This window comes from Labrus bergylta, chromosome 18 (assembly GCF_963930695.1).
Source record: "Labrus bergylta chromosome 18, fLabBer1.1, whole genome shotgun sequence".
NCBI lineage: Eukaryota > Metazoa > Chordata > Actinopteri > Labriformes > Labridae > Labrus > Labrus bergylta.
Genome location: NC_089212.1, coordinates 19,067,086 through 19,084,534, shown reverse-complemented (window position 1 = coordinate 19,084,534; position 17,449 = coordinate 19,067,086). Strand labels below are relative to the sequence as shown.

At 39.9% G+C, this 17,449-nt stretch overlaps 1 protein-coding gene across 1 annotated transcript in view; it reads right to left on the bottom strand.

The window, feature by feature from the left end:
• Window positions 1-17,449, bottom strand: part of stard9 (StAR-related lipid transfer (START) domain containing 9) — a 43,431-nt gene that overhangs the window by 14,085 nt on the left and 11,897 nt on the right. The window contains exons 4-21 of the mRNA XM_065966552.1: window positions 10,835-10,951; window positions 10,080-10,121; window positions 9,910-9,971; window positions 9,013-9,125; window positions 7,041-7,183; window positions 6,760-6,827; window positions 6,472-6,569; window positions 6,143-6,355; window positions 5,755-5,852; window positions 5,587-5,664; window positions 5,231-5,308; window positions 4,720-4,899; window positions 3,694-3,745; window positions 3,057-3,182; window positions 1,747-1,829; window positions 1,494-1,555; window positions 822-1,015; window positions 152-620 (exon numbers count right to left, since the gene is read on the bottom strand). Coding sequence (XP_065822624.1) covers window positions 152-620; window positions 822-1,015; window positions 1,494-1,555; window positions 1,747-1,829; window positions 3,057-3,182; window positions 3,694-3,745; window positions 4,720-4,899; window positions 5,231-5,308; window positions 5,587-5,664; window positions 5,755-5,852; window positions 6,143-6,355; window positions 6,472-6,569; window positions 6,760-6,827; window positions 7,041-7,183; window positions 9,013-9,125; window positions 9,910-9,971; window positions 10,080-10,121; window positions 10,835-10,951 — 2,276 coding nt within the window. The remainder of the gene's footprint in view (window positions 1-151; window positions 621-821; window positions 1,016-1,493; window positions 1,556-1,746; window positions 1,830-3,056; window positions 3,183-3,693; window positions 3,746-4,719; window positions 4,900-5,230; window positions 5,309-5,586; window positions 5,665-5,754; window positions 5,853-6,142; window positions 6,356-6,471; window positions 6,570-6,759; window positions 6,828-7,040; window positions 7,184-9,012; window positions 9,126-9,909; window positions 9,972-10,079; window positions 10,122-10,834; window positions 10,952-17,449) is intronic.

Below are 17,449 nucleotides of genomic sequence, written 5' to 3'. Positions count from 1 at the left end.
ATACATTTAGGATCCAAATTTGGGAAAGATCTATAAGTTGGAGGTTCAACAAACCACAAAACAGTTTAATAAAAAAAGAATTGATGGATAATATGGGAGTTTATAATCACTGTTAGATGTTTACATCATTCATTCAACTTTAAAACCTTACCTGAAGACAGGAGTGGGCTGTGGGTAGAGTCTGGACAAAAGATCTGCAGAGAATGAGTGTCTACGAGAGCGTCTTCCTCTGACTTTTGTTGGAGACTCAGGAGACTCTGGACTGTCCGGTCCTGGAGGAAACTCCCTTTCCAACCGTTGTAATTCCCTCTTAGCTTCCAATAGATGCCGCTTGCGGGCAATTCTCTCCAGCTGATAGTGCAACCTTTTCCGACGGATGCGGCTCTCAGCGCGGCAAAGGGCGTGATGCTTCAGTAGCTCCTCCTGCACAGCCCTCTTCCAGGCCCTTGAAACTAGCGGTGGCCGATCGACTATCTGACTTTCCTGATCCTCAGGTGCCTGACCTGTAAGTCGCTCCAGGAGGGGTGCAGGGACAAGGTCAGTTTGGACTCCCAACTCTTGAGTGATTCTTTGCTCAACAGTTGTTAGGTGGTGCGTCTCCTGCACAATCCACTGCTGGACTGTTTAGGAAAGATTTACAGGAAATAATAAGGGTTGATAGTGTAGCCCTGCACATAATTTTTTGATACTGTACATTCTTTTTAATCCATCTTGCTCTAAAACTCTAACACTGGGAATTGGAATTTAAAAGCTGACATGTATGTGCATGAGCAGTTGTATTTTTTCTCAGGGTTAGTTTGCAGAAGGAATACTGTACTTACTCTCACTGTGCTGCTGTTGAAGATGGTCCTGCTCGCGCTCCAGCTCTCTCTCAGCCCATCTCTGTTCAGCATGAATCTCCTGTCGCAAACTCTCCACGTAGCGTTGCTGTGCCTCCACACGCTGCCTCGCAGTAGACTCCTCACTGGGGGAGAGACAGTCACCCAGCTGCCCTTGGAGTTTTACTTCTTCAACACTATAAAATGGATGCAGGAAAAACATGTACTTAGAGTGATCTATCAGGGCAAAAAGCTCAAAAAAGCAAAGAAAATCATTTTATTTAAGCTCAATTGGGTTCTATTCCATTCACAGTATATAGAAGTTTGCTCTTGGTGCTTTTGAAATAAGACTTTCTGTTGTTGGTTTCCAGTTCAGAGCCTGAACAGTAACCAGGCAACGGCTGAGCTAGAACAGCTAACAGGGATAGTTCACAGGGGTGGAGGCAAACTGAACACATGTCACCTCTACCAGCTGGATTAAAACATGCATGAAGCATTGCCCCATTTCCACAGCATGAACACTGGTAAAACATATGTACCTCTTATCAATTATGTATGCTGTGAGTTGGAAGAATAAGGTCTCTCTGCATCATGCAAATATGGTGTGAGAGTGTTGCATTTTGTGGTCTGAATATCATTTCTGGGAGCATCATTAAAAAAGTTATTATCATTTACCTGTGGTCAGGACTCAGGGGACATAGGTCAATGTAGGTGCAGGTCATGTCGCTTTCACTTGCCTGAGAACAACACAAGAAGATCAACTAATATCCACCATAAATAGACGCACACGTACACTGTAGAAAATCATGATTAGAAATAACCTGTGTATTACTTGCATTAGTTTACCAACCACAGTTTATTATCATTATTACTGACATCATAACCTGCAACATCAATCACATTTCCATTTTCAGAGAGCAGCACCCACCCGCCTGCGTTCCCTGAGCACGGCTGCCTCTGCTGGGTGGTTGAAACGAAACTTATGCACTCCTCCCAAGGTGATCACCATCCCTGGAGACAGAGACATAGCTTTCATCACAAGCTGCACTCATACTGAAGCATCGTGTTGATTAAGGCTGCAGGGTAAAAGAGTTATGTATCCATGTTTTTGCCGTTGGAAATCTGTGCACTTCAAGCATGCATGCATATTAAATTGTACATTAACCCATATACTGTATGTTATCAAGTCATATCTGTGCATCTTTGAGCAAGTGTGTGTAATTGCACATTAACCTACATGTGATATCCAGTATAGTGCAGCAGTAGCATTACAGGCCTTAATGCTCCGTGTCAAGTGCTGCTCAGGTCTGATTTTATGCATCATTAGATGTGTGTCATTCTAGCAGCATCACAAAGGTATGCGTATGATACTACTTAAGTGTGGCATTTTTTCTGCTATAGGCATTAAGTGATTCCATGCTCATTGGTAAGGTCTCTCTATATATAGTAGTTTGCATGGTCATTAGTACTTTGATAAAATCTTGTCAGTGAAGATATGAAGAGTAGCTACTGATGAACACAGAAGCTAATGGGGACCTTAATAATAAACTAAACTGAACTAGTAAATCATTTGCCTACATTCTGAGACTTTTATTATGAGTTTTGTTCAGTTGTTATGACACAGTTATAGCTATGGTAGCATTAAATAACTGTGTCTGATATCTATCCTAACTGTCTTTCTCAACTCCCACATTTGTCATACCTAAGACACATTCCATACTTTTTTTTAATTTACTGTTTACCCATCATAACAATTAATAATTTCCAGTTGTTTCCTCGAGATCTATTTGTATGTTTTTATATTATGATATCAACACAGTTTTCCATGAAAACGAGTTGATTAATCGAGACAACGAGATAATGATAAATTCAAGACAAGCGTTGTTATCCCGAGATGACAAAATAAATCTTGAGAAAACACTGGAGATGTACTTGTTATCACAGGATAACAGCGTAAAATAAATCGTATAGATGAATGTCCTCTTAGGGCTTCAGTAAAAAAGTATCTCAGTATATACAACAAATATAAGTTCTAGTTACCAGTTAAGTAAAAAATGACATGTAAATTGATATGAGTCATAATCAGATTAAAAAAAAAAAAAAAAAACTAACTTTGTGTTTCTTGCTCATGGTGAATACAAAATATCCAACCTCTATGCATAAAAGTAAAAAAGAAATGCAGTGGTAATGGTAATGCCAACAAACAGTTTATTTCTGTTCTCGTGGATAGGAGCCTACCTTGAGCCAGTCTGCAGGGCTCAGTGACCTCTCTGTCGTTGAGCAGGCAGACACAGCCCGGCAGGGGTCTCAGCGTCACAACACCTCCGTGGTTTTCAATCTCACAGCTGGCATTACCCTGCAAGACTGCAAACAGGATGCAGAAACACAATCACTCACACTGAATTGTCAAGCTGTGCTACATATACATATATATACATACATATATATACATACATACATACATACATACATACATACATATATATATACACATACATACATACATACATACATACATACATAAATATATATATATATATACACACACACACATACATACATACAACAAACTTTGAGCAATTAATAAGGCATATATTGAAAATTAAGTAGCATTTTGGGAATATACAATTTGTTATACCAATATTAAAGTATATAGTATAGTTGAATAAGTTCTTGTCTTGTCATAATCCATGTTTTGATGCTAAAAGTGATGTTTTGTAGAACGCTGCCAGTTTGCTGTATGTCTTCTCTACATACTGTATGCTGAGATGCATAATGTACAGCAGTTAACAGAAAATACATATGAAACATTTAGAAAAGGAATATTTGCAGTTGGAAAGGGAAACTTCAAGGCTGTCAAATAAATGAATAATACCTATTTGTGGCTCTGCAGACAGTTCCTGAGGTCCAATGCGGGTAACTCCCTCCTGTAAAAAAAACAAAATTGACAGGTTTATTAAAATCTGCACCAACACAAACATCAAAACAAATATCTTAGATTCAAGACGTTAGCTGCTGGTGCTTAAAAGGCAAGCAATAGTGGATACAATGACTTTACGCTATGATCCTCAGAGAACTATTGTCCCTTCTCTTCTAATCTCCACTTAGCTGACAGAAAATATATCATTTGTTTACTTTGAAGTTTTATCTAATGGGATTAAAGGCTTTCGTATATGGTGTCAAGACCACATGCGTTCCCAGGTGGCCTGAGCTCTTCACATGCAAGAAACAGTGTAATTGTCAGGCCTAAGGGTATGCTTGTCATTGTCAGAATCAGGACAGCTTAAGCTCCCCTGAGTCCTAGCTTGAGAACTAAGAGCCTCTTATACAACCGAGCTTTATGCATTGCGGAAAACATACACACGGGGAAAGATGGGAGATCGACAGGACAGTTGGAGGGTAAGAATGAGGAGAGAAGAAGGAAGAAACGCACCTTTTCTCAAGAGTTTTTGTAGCAGAACAAAGACAAACAGCAGAAGGGGGAAGGAAGAGAGTCTAATGGGGGGGAAAATAGAGATTTTCAAAGTTTTAGTCAAGACAGCTGACAAATCAGAAACTTCAGAGTGGAGGGGGGCGAGGAAGAGAAGAAAATGCAAACAATATCAGTTTGATGGACTATCAAACATGTTCATGCAAATGTGTATTTATAGAGTAACAGATTGTGTGCAATTGAGTGATGTGTCTCTTGGGATGGAAAGAAAAGTACCCAGAAAGAGACAGAGTTGAAGTTCATGCATAATTCCATAACTTCTTCACTCACACTAGTATTTTATATTCCTAACTAAGACATATGTATATAAACAAACAAATACTAAGAGATATCAATGAAGAAATACACTTATCAAGATGGGACAGTTAACAAACACCAAAATACAACAACATTTCTGTTTGTGCATCTTACCCTGAGGTGATAGAGGACCACGCCGGTGCTGAGGACATCTCTGTCCAGAGTAACCAGGTGCGGTTGGAGGGAGCTGATGAGGAATCCAGCTCGGTCTCTGTTGATGTCCACGCTGCATTGTTCCAGCAGCTCCTTCTTGTCTGTCCAGCTCTCTGACCAATCCTTTGTTAGCTGCTCCACCTGAGGATTGTACAGGGAAAAAGAAAAAAAAAAACAGAAAGAGAATTACTGGTAAGAGAAGGAATCAAGTCATAGTGGTAAGTAATTGTAGTCAGATGATGATATCAACAATAGCCAACATCACAATTTTCATTCGCACCAGCACCACCTCCCCATCACTATTTCCTGTCTCTAAATAAAGGCCTTATGATTAGAATTTGCCCAGTATTTATTTATAGTCAAATTAGTGTCAGTCTGATGATAGCAAAAACTACTGAAAAAAAGCAATGTAACTTGATGTGTTAAAGACTATGCCAGGCAGGTATAACAATCTGTATTGATCCTGGCTTACCTTAAGTTCATTCTGTAGCACGATGTCAGAAAGATTTCCATCCCTCTCATCGCTCAGGGATGGACTGGGATTCCGCTGCTGTCAGTCAAGAGGGTAAAATATGGTCAGTCAACATACTGTGTAGAAGGAAAATGTCATTCTCTACAATGCAAATCACTTTTTTTTTTTACCACCCATGGGATTAAAACATGTCACAAAGACACAAAGCACTGTGTTAGACATTTGCAAGAAAACAGAAAATGTGGGATTCTTTTATATTCAAAGCCATCTGGTACCAAAAGAAGGCTTATTTGGAGAGTAAAACCAGATCCCTGAGAGAGTTAGTGCAATGCTCTAACAGTAAAAGGTCACCATACCATTTCAAAGCTGAGCAGCATGCTCTTCAGCCTGTCAATCTCCTCCCTCAGTTCCCTGATCAGCCGAACATTGGCGTCCTGCGCAGAGATCACAGCGCACATTAACCTACTGAAAACCGTTTTGATCAAACATAAAATTTTGCAGTCAGACACTAAACAGGCTCTGACCTCATTAACGCGAGGCTTGTTGACAATATTTCTGGCGTGGGCAGCGTAGCGAAGGGTGCTGAGGGTCTCGTTGTAACTGTTAGCAGAGGGTGACACCGCTGCAACACAAACACACAAGAGAAATAACACGAGCAGGAACAGCAATTAGTACTCACATAAAGGAAATATGTGTGTGAAATATGTGTTTGCCAGTGTGTTCAAGTTACTACAAAATGGTTTTTCAAAGGGATTTTGTGAGCTGTAAGAAACTGTTGAATATACAAGGTCAAGCTGATACATAACAGCATGAGCATTAAGTAAAGATGTTGAACATTTAGTTTAAATGATTATATGCAGTCACAAACTCACACTCATGGTCCTTTTGCAGGGCTGACATTTGCCCACTTACTTGCAATCATGATGGTCTTAGAGTTGCCGCCCAGGCTGTCTTTCAGCAGCCAGGTTAGGACTGAGTCTCTGTAGGGGATGAAGCAGTGTCTCCTCGCCCCTCCTCCTCCTCCTCCAGACAGGGAACTGCTGTGGCTACCCACCGTGCTGCCATCGCCCTCAGAGGCCATGCTGTTTATACTCTGACAGCTGTTGGACATCTGGGAGTTCTGGGCTGTGGAGGCAGAGGGAAGAAAGGGAGCAAACGATGAGTGATATATGGATAGGGTGCTGCAGATGGAAAAAATACTGGAATAACGGCATCTGGTTTCTTTAACCATCTTAATTTACCAAGAGCAGATATGACAATGCCCAAAGTGACCAGCGACTTGTTGATGTTAGAGCCCTCTGTCAGTCTGTCTCTGCAGTAATGCGGGTCGGCACGCTCACTGGCAGAAACAACCAATCAAAACAACATCCAGTTACAAAGAGAGAATACACTGATAATCCCTTCAAAAATCTGAGGAAAAGGAAAACCTCAAGGCATTAGCCAAGATCCACTAGGGGGCAGGTTTGTCAATGACTTGTGCTCCAAAGACTTTGATGGGGGGAAAAAACAGAAGGAGATAACAGTTTTACCTCCCTGCCAGGTCCACCAGGTTAATCTTGCTGACGGTTTCTGAAGGAAGATTGTTTTCAAGGATTGCCTGCAGAAAAGACAAAAGCAATCAAACTAGAATCAGAAAAAGGTTATCAATATTATCACTAAAATAAAAACAAATACTAACAATATTAAAAGCATATTACAATAGAAGAGAAACTCTATAACAGCGATGTAAGGCAAAAGTTAGAGAGGGAGAGAGAGAGAGAGCCGATTGACTCATTAACAGATGACTGTGGCAGTGCACATAGATAACGACCTGTGTGTACAGGATGGTGAAGATGGCGTGGGATCTGCTGCTGGCGTCGTGGTTGTGGGTTGCTGCAGTGATGCGGTTGGCGATGCCTTCTTCCAAAAGGTCCATGGCCTGTTTACAGTCTGAGACCACATGCTGGGAGAGGTCTGGTGATAAAGAAATGAAATGTTGAGAACAAATAGGTTAGGGTTTGTTAATAGATCTGTTCATTGACCTACTTCTCACAATGGAATGTAATCCATGTGGAACTCAGGCAGAGTAACTCTCTAGAGGACTCAGTGCAGTTCAAGCTCTTTTCTTTATTATATTTGTATACTAAGATTCACATTTTATGATCACCAGGATAAAAATAAATGTAAATATGTAAATCAATAAATGGTCAAAGCTTGAAAGGTTTGGCTTAACATTTTAAGATTAAAGCTGAACTAAAAGTGAGGACAGAGACTTAAATGTCTCATCATTGCCAACTAACTCATGTTTGATTCGTAATATTTTCCTCACAGAAAAAAAAGAAAAGAAAGAAGAACAATGTCCTAATTCCTGGCGTGAATCATTAACTTCAGCAGCTTTTCAACACGTGCAAGCACAGATTGCAACACGGTGTCATGGTGCTATAAAGTGGTTCCTTATTCCTTTTTTAAACATTGCAATGCTTTACCAATGATTGTACAAAATGTTGAATTGTTCCACAAGAAATGAGAAATGATTTTGAAACATAATTTGATGAACACGTGCTGATGTAGTGTCAGTAATGGAGTCCTCTATGTGCTGTGTGTGTGTGTGTGTGTGTGTGTGTGTGTGTGTGTGTGTGTGTGTGTGTGTGTGTGTGTGTGTGTGTGTGTGTGTGTGTGTGTGTGTGTGTGTGTGTTAAAGCGTTCTCCTTGGAACCACAAGGAAATGATCTCACTTCCTCTGGTCAACTGGGATTTCTCCTGATACAGACAATGAGTGGATGTGGGGCTTTAAACGTGGAGAGAATAGTTAGATGAGAGGAAGCAGAAAGTAAGAAGACACACGACAGCGAGAGAGAGAGAAAGAGAGAGAGAGAGAGAGAAGGAGAGAAACATGAGGAGGCTGGATTAGAGCCAGGATAGCCTATTTTGGAACTGATCTAAAGAACTTAACAACTGAACAAAATTCCACCGCTGGCCACATCCCACAGTGACTCTCAAACTAAACTTACAAGACATGAGCATTACTCAAAATACTGCAGGCCATGTTTCACATCCTGGTCCATAATTTGACCAAATTGTGTGTATGAGAGTGTAGAGACATCAGATACAACCTCTGCTATCCACTTTCATCTTCACTCTTTAAGTTTCAAACGTTTCAGGCACATTATTTTAACACCATGAACCACTGTGGTGAGTTTGTAGTGAAGTGTAGTGTCACTGTGGTGATATTTTACAAACTGTCATAAGACACTTCTTGAAGCTCATTGCCTGTGAAAGACAATTAACCACAAAACCAGAAAGTTCAAAAATGCAAATATGCAAAAGTTATGCTGTGCGTCTGTGACAAAAAGGTTACTGCAAGGTTCTTTAAAATAGAGTTTTATTCCACTCTGAATGAAATGATCCAGGCAGGGTAATAAGACTTTGCAGCCTCTAGACCTCTATTTAAGGGCTTAATCAGTTAAAGTGACAGAAAATTACAGAAAGTAGAAATGATCTGTTGATTTATGAGCTGAACGATTTCTGCAATTACACCTGGAACTGTGGGGTCATGTTTGAATACAGAATTTTAATTATAAGCATAATCCATTCAATTATTTTCATTTGCTTTGTGTTTTTAGGGAAGAATTCTGCACAAACTGTCATTCAATACCTACCCTTCACAGATTGAGTTTACATCCATGGGTATGTGTGTGAGGGTGAATCTATGTGCAGATATATTGTCTGCTTTATATCATCAGAAAATAAAGTATGGAAGAATAAATAGCTCGTGTCTTGGTGCTGGGGGATGAAACCCTCACCTTGTACATAGGGTCCTTTGTCAGGGTGTTCTCGGACTCTCAGGGAGGCTCTCTTCTTCTGCTCTCCACCTCGAAGCAGGTCTCGCACGCGCTCGTTGTAGATCTCCAGGAAGCTGCAGGGACAGAGGGATAAGACTAGGGATGAAGCAGTTAACCGGCTGGAAAAACAGTTTCAAAGTTGAGGTAGCATCTGTGAGATCACCACCCAGCACTAAGCACCAAATAAAAGTAAAACGTAATGACTGAGGGATATTATGTTAGAAGTGAGTTCCTTGATGGTTTTATACACAAGTGATGACTAGAACCTTTAAAAATCTCTAACGGCTGCATCCCTAGATCAGACAAAATCCTGCTATGAAGACACACACATATATGTGCTTAAACTTTTTTTTTTTACAGCCGTTTTATTTACATCATCAGTACATCATGTCAGAAAGATAACCTTACAGATTTAATATTTCTGGCATGTTCCCTTGATTTAAAAGACAGTCCATAAAGACAAATGAGAGGATGGTATGTGACAACGGCTGTATTTTAAACCAGGTCGTTGTCATGGTTACATGGTCTGCGTTGCAGACTGGTGACCCGACCAAATGACGCAGAAACACAATCTACACACTATTGTAATAATCTTCAAATTCTTAAAACCTCGACATCTTTCTTTCTGAAAACATTTGGACTTGACGACAGGCTGGGACAAACCAGAAAGACTAATATATGCTTTGTAAAACAAACACCACCGACAAGAAGTTTTGGATCACTTCAACACAAACAAGAAAATCCAGTTTGTGATTTGCCTTGTTGTGCTGCCAAAAGCTAAAAAGCATAATTGTGTTGTCTTTCAACATGAGATTGTTTAAAAAGGGAGAGACAATGACAAAGAGTCAGACACAGTACCTGATCTCCACTCTGCTCGAGTTTTGCCCGTCAGGAAAAGTGTCTTCAGATCTGAAGAGACCCTGTGAGAAGAGGAGAAATGCTTCACACTACAGTACCCTACAGTACATTCAATGTAGTTTACTCACCACTGAGCTCATTATATTGAACGTCATGATTTGTTGACGTACCTGACAGATCCGAGGTGTCAATCCGATGGAGCCCTGACAGCCCTTAGAAAAGGAGAAGGTGGAGGTGAATCATTTTGACAGTTATCGTGTAGAACTGGGTCACAGCTAAATGTCTCTCTGAACAGAGGGTTTGAATGCTTTAGATACACCCTAAAAAACATGATCAGAAATAGGGGAGTATACCATTATATGCAGATTAATGCTGCACAATAAATCACAATTTTGATTGTTATTGCAATGAGAGCATTCTCAATAAACACATCGTAATTGACTGAATTTATTCCAATAATTAAGAAAATCATTCTATATCAATAAGCAGTGCTTATTGCACTCAGTATGCATACATTTGACCAATTACATAGAGCCCAAGTACACACCATTTTTATTACAGACAGACGAAGCTAAAAGTATCAGCTACTCTCAGATTAATTGGTGCCAATTTCAGTGGAAAAATGCTTTTAGGCATTATTTTGGATTCAGGAAGAACAGCAGATAGATATAAAACTGTAAGAGAAAGGGAGTATGCATAATAGTCTATTTCTCGCGTCTCTTATTGTTAGTATATCAGTATTGAACAAAGTCTTTGCACATAACATATTTGTATTGTGTCGTCTAGGCCTGTTACTGACCCGATGGCATAATTTATCAAAATAAGAATTTTTAAATCAGCTTTTTTCACCGGAAATCAATAATTTTTTTGAGTCACCCAAAAAAATAAAAATGATGTAATGCAGTGTTTCTGGTGTTCTCCTCACCGATGTCCCCATCATGGTGTAGGTCTTTCCAGATCCTGTTTGTCCATAGGCAAATAGGCACACATTGTAACCCTCAGAGGCTCCAGATAGCACCGACACACCGAGGTCCTGGAACACCTGAGGAAAATGGACACACACACGCACCCACATCTTTAATCACAAACACAAGAAGAGATACAGGCTCAAAGCTTCTGTAAATAACTGGGTGGAGACAGACACGTGGATTGGCTGCTCTATTTTTTAAAAATCTTGAGATAATTAAGGATTAAGAATGTTGATTCAGGATGAAAAACAGTTCAACAATACACACAGATGATGGAAGTACAAAATACCTGCACACACATCTGAAAACATGTCGAGTAAAAAGTAGGTAATCATCTCTATTGTGCAGATAAGAGGGCTTACAGTGAAAACAATGACCTTGATACTAATCACATCGTGTTTTCACACAAGTTAAACTTAACACAAAGGTTTCATGATCACAATGCTGTGGCACCGTGCCACTAATAGAGAGCTAACATTTCTTCCTGCTTAGGTGTTTGGGTGGAAGGAGCAGGGAGGTCAGCTAATACTCTGGGTAAACAACTTTGCAGAATGTTTTTGTGAGCGAAACAAATGTGAGGGTAAAAAGACTTTCAAAAGTGACTGGGTCAGGAAAATAAACCAAGCGTAAAAGCATGATGCTGAGACGGGGGGATCCGGGGGAGTCCCAATCCAAACAATCAACTGAAGCCTCATGTTTACTTTCTCTCTGTGTCCAAATCTGAGAGCCAGAGTCTGGAGGTTATTAGCATGAGTTCAAATAACAAACACTTATTTTCATAGTTTCTGAAATGAGTTTGTATTCATTGTAAGTTTGCAATGACAAATAAGTTGTGTGAATAAAACAACAAATCAGGTCTTCTTACAGAATTACAACTCAAATATAGAGAATGAAATTCAAGTCAGGTGTTCAGTCTGTTCTGGTAACTGAAATGTCTTTAACCACCAAGCCATCGACACCCCATAACAGATGTTATAAGTAATTAGTCTCCCCTCATAAAGATACTTAAATAAGGAGTGGGTATCACAGGGTAACCCACGATATGATAAGATACGCGATGTGGCCCACGACAAGCATACAGAATTACTTCAGGATATCTGATTAACTGAAGAATATAAAATGCCCCTCATAAGGGAAAGAGCAGAATTTATGTATTTATTCACTGCAATTTGGTGTCAGTTTCACCTCTTTCTGCTCTTCATCTTTTAAATGCTCTCTGACATTATCCCGCTGTGCTCTTCTTTTATCAACTTCTTCTTTGGCCAATTAACTTCGGTCCCCTCATTCATGTCACAAGCATCACTGTGAGGAGGCATGAAATTGTGACAGGGTGAGTCAAATTGGCAGGGAAATCTATTTAGAGAATCTTTTTCTTTGATATAAATATTTGGTACTTGCAATTCAATAATTCAATCAAATTAGTCAAGACGGTGATATGCTTCCACAATGATATTAATAAGACAAGAAATGAATCGGGACCCTTTATCCCGTTGAACAGGTTACAATACCTGCTATAGTTGCATTTCTTTTTCACAACTGATCAGCAAAAAGATACTAAATCAGAACATGTTCCTGAGAACATATGGAAACATCTGCAACCCAAAAAGCTTCAGTAAGTCCAAGGCCAACAAATGCACTGAGGGGGGCAGCAATCTGATCTGGACCAGACCTGAGACACAGCACATTCCCCCCCAGAACCAAAACATAACCTGCTGATCAGCGAGGGGTCCCCTCCCCTGGCCATGGGGCTCAGATCTGGACCATGGATACTGGTGGTAAAGTACACAGAAGAGAGAGGAGGAATGCTCCCAAAGCTACTGAAACCTCAGAGGATCAAACGGAGGAGTTATTTCAACACACCTCCCATGTGTGTGAGCACCAAACCACTGTCAGGAGAAAGGAGAACCTGGAGCTAAGCCTGTGTATATAAAAGTCTTAGAAAACGGTGGGAATAGGTTTAGGTTGGATGTGGTTGAAAGGCTCTTGAGAAAGACCCGAGTCTTGTAAAGGCAACCTGAAAGGATCCAGTGGTCATCTGGTTGTCTTTAGGAGTGTGTGAATCTTTGTGTGTTAATATTCAACAGCCTCAGGTGAAACCAGAGAAACGTGAAATGTTTTAGATGGACACAGTTGAGTGAAGCTCACAAAGATAGACAGCAGGGACCGAACAATAAAAGAAATCAAGGTTAAGACAGACGCTTTTGAAACTGTAATAAATAAAACTGATAAACCTGCTTCATATTTTAATTCATAACTCATTAGTAATTATCAAATAAAACTGTTTTAGTTCAAAATATCCCAAATATATATTATCAATTCATGACAACTTCTTTCCTTTTTTTTTTTTTTTTTAGATTTTTGGGGGGTTTTCTTTGGTGGATGAAGTTAGAAATCAGGGAGAGAGAGAGAGAGAGACACTGCGGGGTACAACATGCAGTAACGGAGACTGAGCCGGACCGCCCACCCAAAGCACCATAGCCCGATACATTGGGAGAAACCACCAAGCCACCAGCGCTCCCAAAATGTCAAAAGTTTACTGAAGTCTGTGGTTATAAGGACAGTGTATTGTCCAATGTGATACATATCACAATACAGAGGTTGGGAGTCAATACATTGCCGTTTATCTAGATATTTTAGGCTCCATATTTAATTATTATGTAATAAAGACATTGTATTTTTCTTGAGTGAAAGATTTGTCTCCTTACATTTAGATTACTGGAGTACTTAAGTCTGTGTCAGCACTACAAGAGCAGAAAAAGATCCCAGATAACTCAACCCCCCCCAAAAAAATGTTCTTATGGATTAAAAAAAAAATACTTTGCATTTACCGGTAAGTCATACATAAAGCATAAATGCCAATGTGAGAATGTGTAACCATTACCATTTTCAATGTTAATTAGAATTGCCACTTGGACTACTTGACAGACAAAACAAGACATCTCAAGATGCAGTTTTCAGTGTTTATTCAATATTCAGGTTGAGCTATTGATTAAAAAAGAACTTCTCAGATCAGTCAAAGTAGAAAGTAACTGTTGGCTGTAGCCTGTAGCCCTCAAAGCTTACAAACACCATTTTTCATCTTTTCTCTGTAGCCCAGCCAACCATTGACAGATAGCAGACATGTACAACTAGTAAACGGGCAGCCACAACAGCTTTCTCCCTCAATGACCTTATAAATCGCCCAACAAACTCTATGGCAGACGTCTTTATTCCTACACCTTGGAATCCATTTAAGTAAAGGCTGCTGTTTAAAGCCTAAGTTGGGACCCAACTAAATATGAATTTTCTCTGGATTAACCCACCAGTACTTTCTTGGTTAATAGATTAGAAATGCCAGATCATGGTGGAAAAAATATCTAATTAGACCAGCAGTTCAAAACCAGATTATACTCAATCAATAATAAAACAAGACAATGTACAGCATAAAGCTTAACATTTGAGGACATGAAATCAGGCTTTTTTTTTTTTTTTTGGTGTTTTTGATTAAGAAATATCTAAAGCAAATTGAAATTAAAAAAAAATAAGTAACTATCCAAACTTGATGAAGAATTTTTTTGTTTTAATTGACCTTACAATAATGCTGCGTTTGGAAAATAAATTAAACCATTACTTTTGAAGTATCCTGGACAGGCAAAAGGCTTAAATGTAATGTTAAAGAAATTGAAACTGTAGGTGTCTTATGTAACTGTGACCTAATAAATATCATCAACGTGACAGCAAATGTCAAAGTGTGTCGTCCACTGGGGTCCAGACCACCGAGTGTTGCCCCCTGCCACTTGGCTGAATGGAGACTTAAACATGAAGACAAAAAGCAGTGCCGCCCCTGTCTTGTCCTCATCCTACTATTCTAAAAAAAACAGACATAGGCACCCTCTCCTCCCTCAAACACAGAGAATCAATACAGCCCTTGTTAAAGTTGACCCTCTTAAATTCACTCCATGGGGGCTACGACAAGGCTGAGGGTCCCTCCAGGCTTAGCACAAAGAGCAGGAACTTCCCTTCAACTGTGCACTCCGTCTCTGATCTCGACTTTCTTTTCTCTCTGTGCACTTTTCCTTCAGTTTCCACCTGGTTTGTTTTTTTATTTTAAGTCTGCACAATACTTTATATAACCCTGGAGCAAAACCACAAGAGGAAACATAAACTTTTTTCAACCTATTGTGAGAACTGACACTGTCTATGAGCTGACAGGCCATTTAAAGGAAACATTAAAACAATTCTACTGTCACTTACTTCAATCATAACACTTGCATTCATGCCCTTTGCTATGGCTGCTTAAATCTAAGTAAAGGGCCTACACAACCTACTTTCACAGTCTGCAGCACCCTGCAGCATTGGGAAGTATTTTTGGACTAACAAAGCAGTTGAGGTAAGAGACAGGTTACATTGTGGGAATGGAATTGTACTCCAGGATCAAATGGAGCAGGAGAAAAACAGCCTGGAGATAAAGTGACTGGGTCAGAGCCCAGAGTAAGTGTGCAGGCAGGAGGGTCGCCTCCAAATACTCATGGGACAGACTAAACACCCCCATTAACAGGAAGGTGGCTGCCATGAGCAGACCCCTGCACATGCGTGTGTGTATTCACAATTCGTGTGCCTCCGACTAGGTTAGAGGAAACAGCAACCACAACAAGGACAAAGCCTCAGAGTTTGCTTCCCTCTATGAGAATAAACGTATAAACAATCAAACAATGAAAGGGGAAGAGCAGAAAATAGATGTTATTCTTTAAGCAGGAAATGCAGGTCAAATTTATTGGGTCAAAACAGAGAGTGAGGAAGGAAGAATGAAACTAGGCTTTGGGGTGGAAAAAAAAAGCTGGCAATGAATCCATACCTAGCAGAAAAGAGTGTCTGCAATAGAGATATTCCTAGTGACTAATTTCCTACTGTAGTTTGTAAAATGGAAAATCTAATTCTGACAAGCCGAGTAGTTAAAGTTCCTAGGTGTGACCTTAGCTCTAATTAAAGCATTACTGGATGATAATATACATTTTCTATAAAATAGATTGAAGACGATATTACTATTGTACACCTAGAGTAATTACTGTGGTGCCTGTATACACAATGAGATATAGGATTGTCTCTGTGGGTAATACAGAGTTAGGGAGGGCAGATGAGCAGCTGACAGATTTATTTTTATGTATGGATGGATTTTGCTTGTTTGTTTATTCCTTATTTATTCTAATTAACGTGTATATTATTCACATTCCTTATTTAATTCTATGTTTTCTAAATGTGCTATGCAATGAATCATGGCGAAATGCATGACTTGTCTTTTTATCTGTGAAACCAATAAAACTGAGAATCTTTTTTTTTTTTTTTATTAAGTGGTGGCTCAAGGGGAGATAATATCGTGTAACATCCTGCTCTGGCAACTAAACTTGAAAAAAATGGGTTTGTCTATGTTAAACCAGACCTCTCTGAGGAAAATTCGGCCTTCTGATAAACAAGGAACCAGGTTGGTGTCATGCCAAATATCTTAACCATGAAAAAAAAAAACATGTTCTGTGTCCGTTTTAAAACATGGGAAACACCAAAGAGGCAGCCTTGTTTGTGACAAAATGCTCAGCAAGAGCTACAGTATTGAAAGAGAAAGAAAGAACGATAAAAACAGACTGAGAAAAGTGAAAAAGTAATGGTGTAATGCTTCTGTAATGAGTTAAGCCTTGTAATCACTGGCTGTATAAAATACCAATTGCTGCTCTGGTTTTATGTGGCCTGGTTTACACTAAACTCTGGAGAAGTATTTATGTGTAGTGTGCATATATGTGTGAGGGTGTGTGTGTGTGTGTGTGTGTGTGTGTGTGTGTGTGTGTGTGTGTGTGTGTGTGTGTGTGTGAGATGTCGTCAGGGGTGATGGCAGCAGGCCCGAGAAGCATAATGAAGCACTTGGCCACATTTAAAAACTTCAGCTTCTCGTTTCTTTTGCCAGGTGTGACGCAACCGAGAGGACTGAGATTCATTTTCCCTCGATAACTGTGTTCACTGGGAGGCTGTCTCTGAGCTCAATGCAAGCAACTGAGACTGAAAAGAAATAATAAAGTAATGTGAAAAGAAATGCTAATCCATCCCAAACTCTCAATATCCACAACTGGACAGCTGCAGGAGAATCGAGGGTCCCTCTGTTCTAGTCCCACGCTTTAAAGTGGGTCACACAAACACAACAGCTGGGCCCTGAGCAAAAGCTAAATGCCTTTGTTTAGACACAGGGAATGAAATGTCACTGGAGATCCTCATCTGGACTTCCTGCTAGGATTGGGAGTAAGAGAATGAAAGGTGAAAAATGTAAAAAAAAAGAGAGAGATAGGATACAGACAGGGAGACAAAAATCACATGCAGCGAAAAGAGACAGAGAGAGGAAGCTGTTTGGCCAGAGTTCAACCACGCTCTCCTCTGTCACACTTGGACATAATTTGTAGGTCAAATTAGCATGGGAGGGCAGAGAGGCTGCAAGAGAGGGAGGAGGGAGAGACAGAGATATGAAGGCCAAACAGACAGGCTGCTCTTCATTACTCAGGCCTCCCTTCACATGGGAATGAAGCACAGTGGGAAAAAGAGGGGCAGAAGACAAA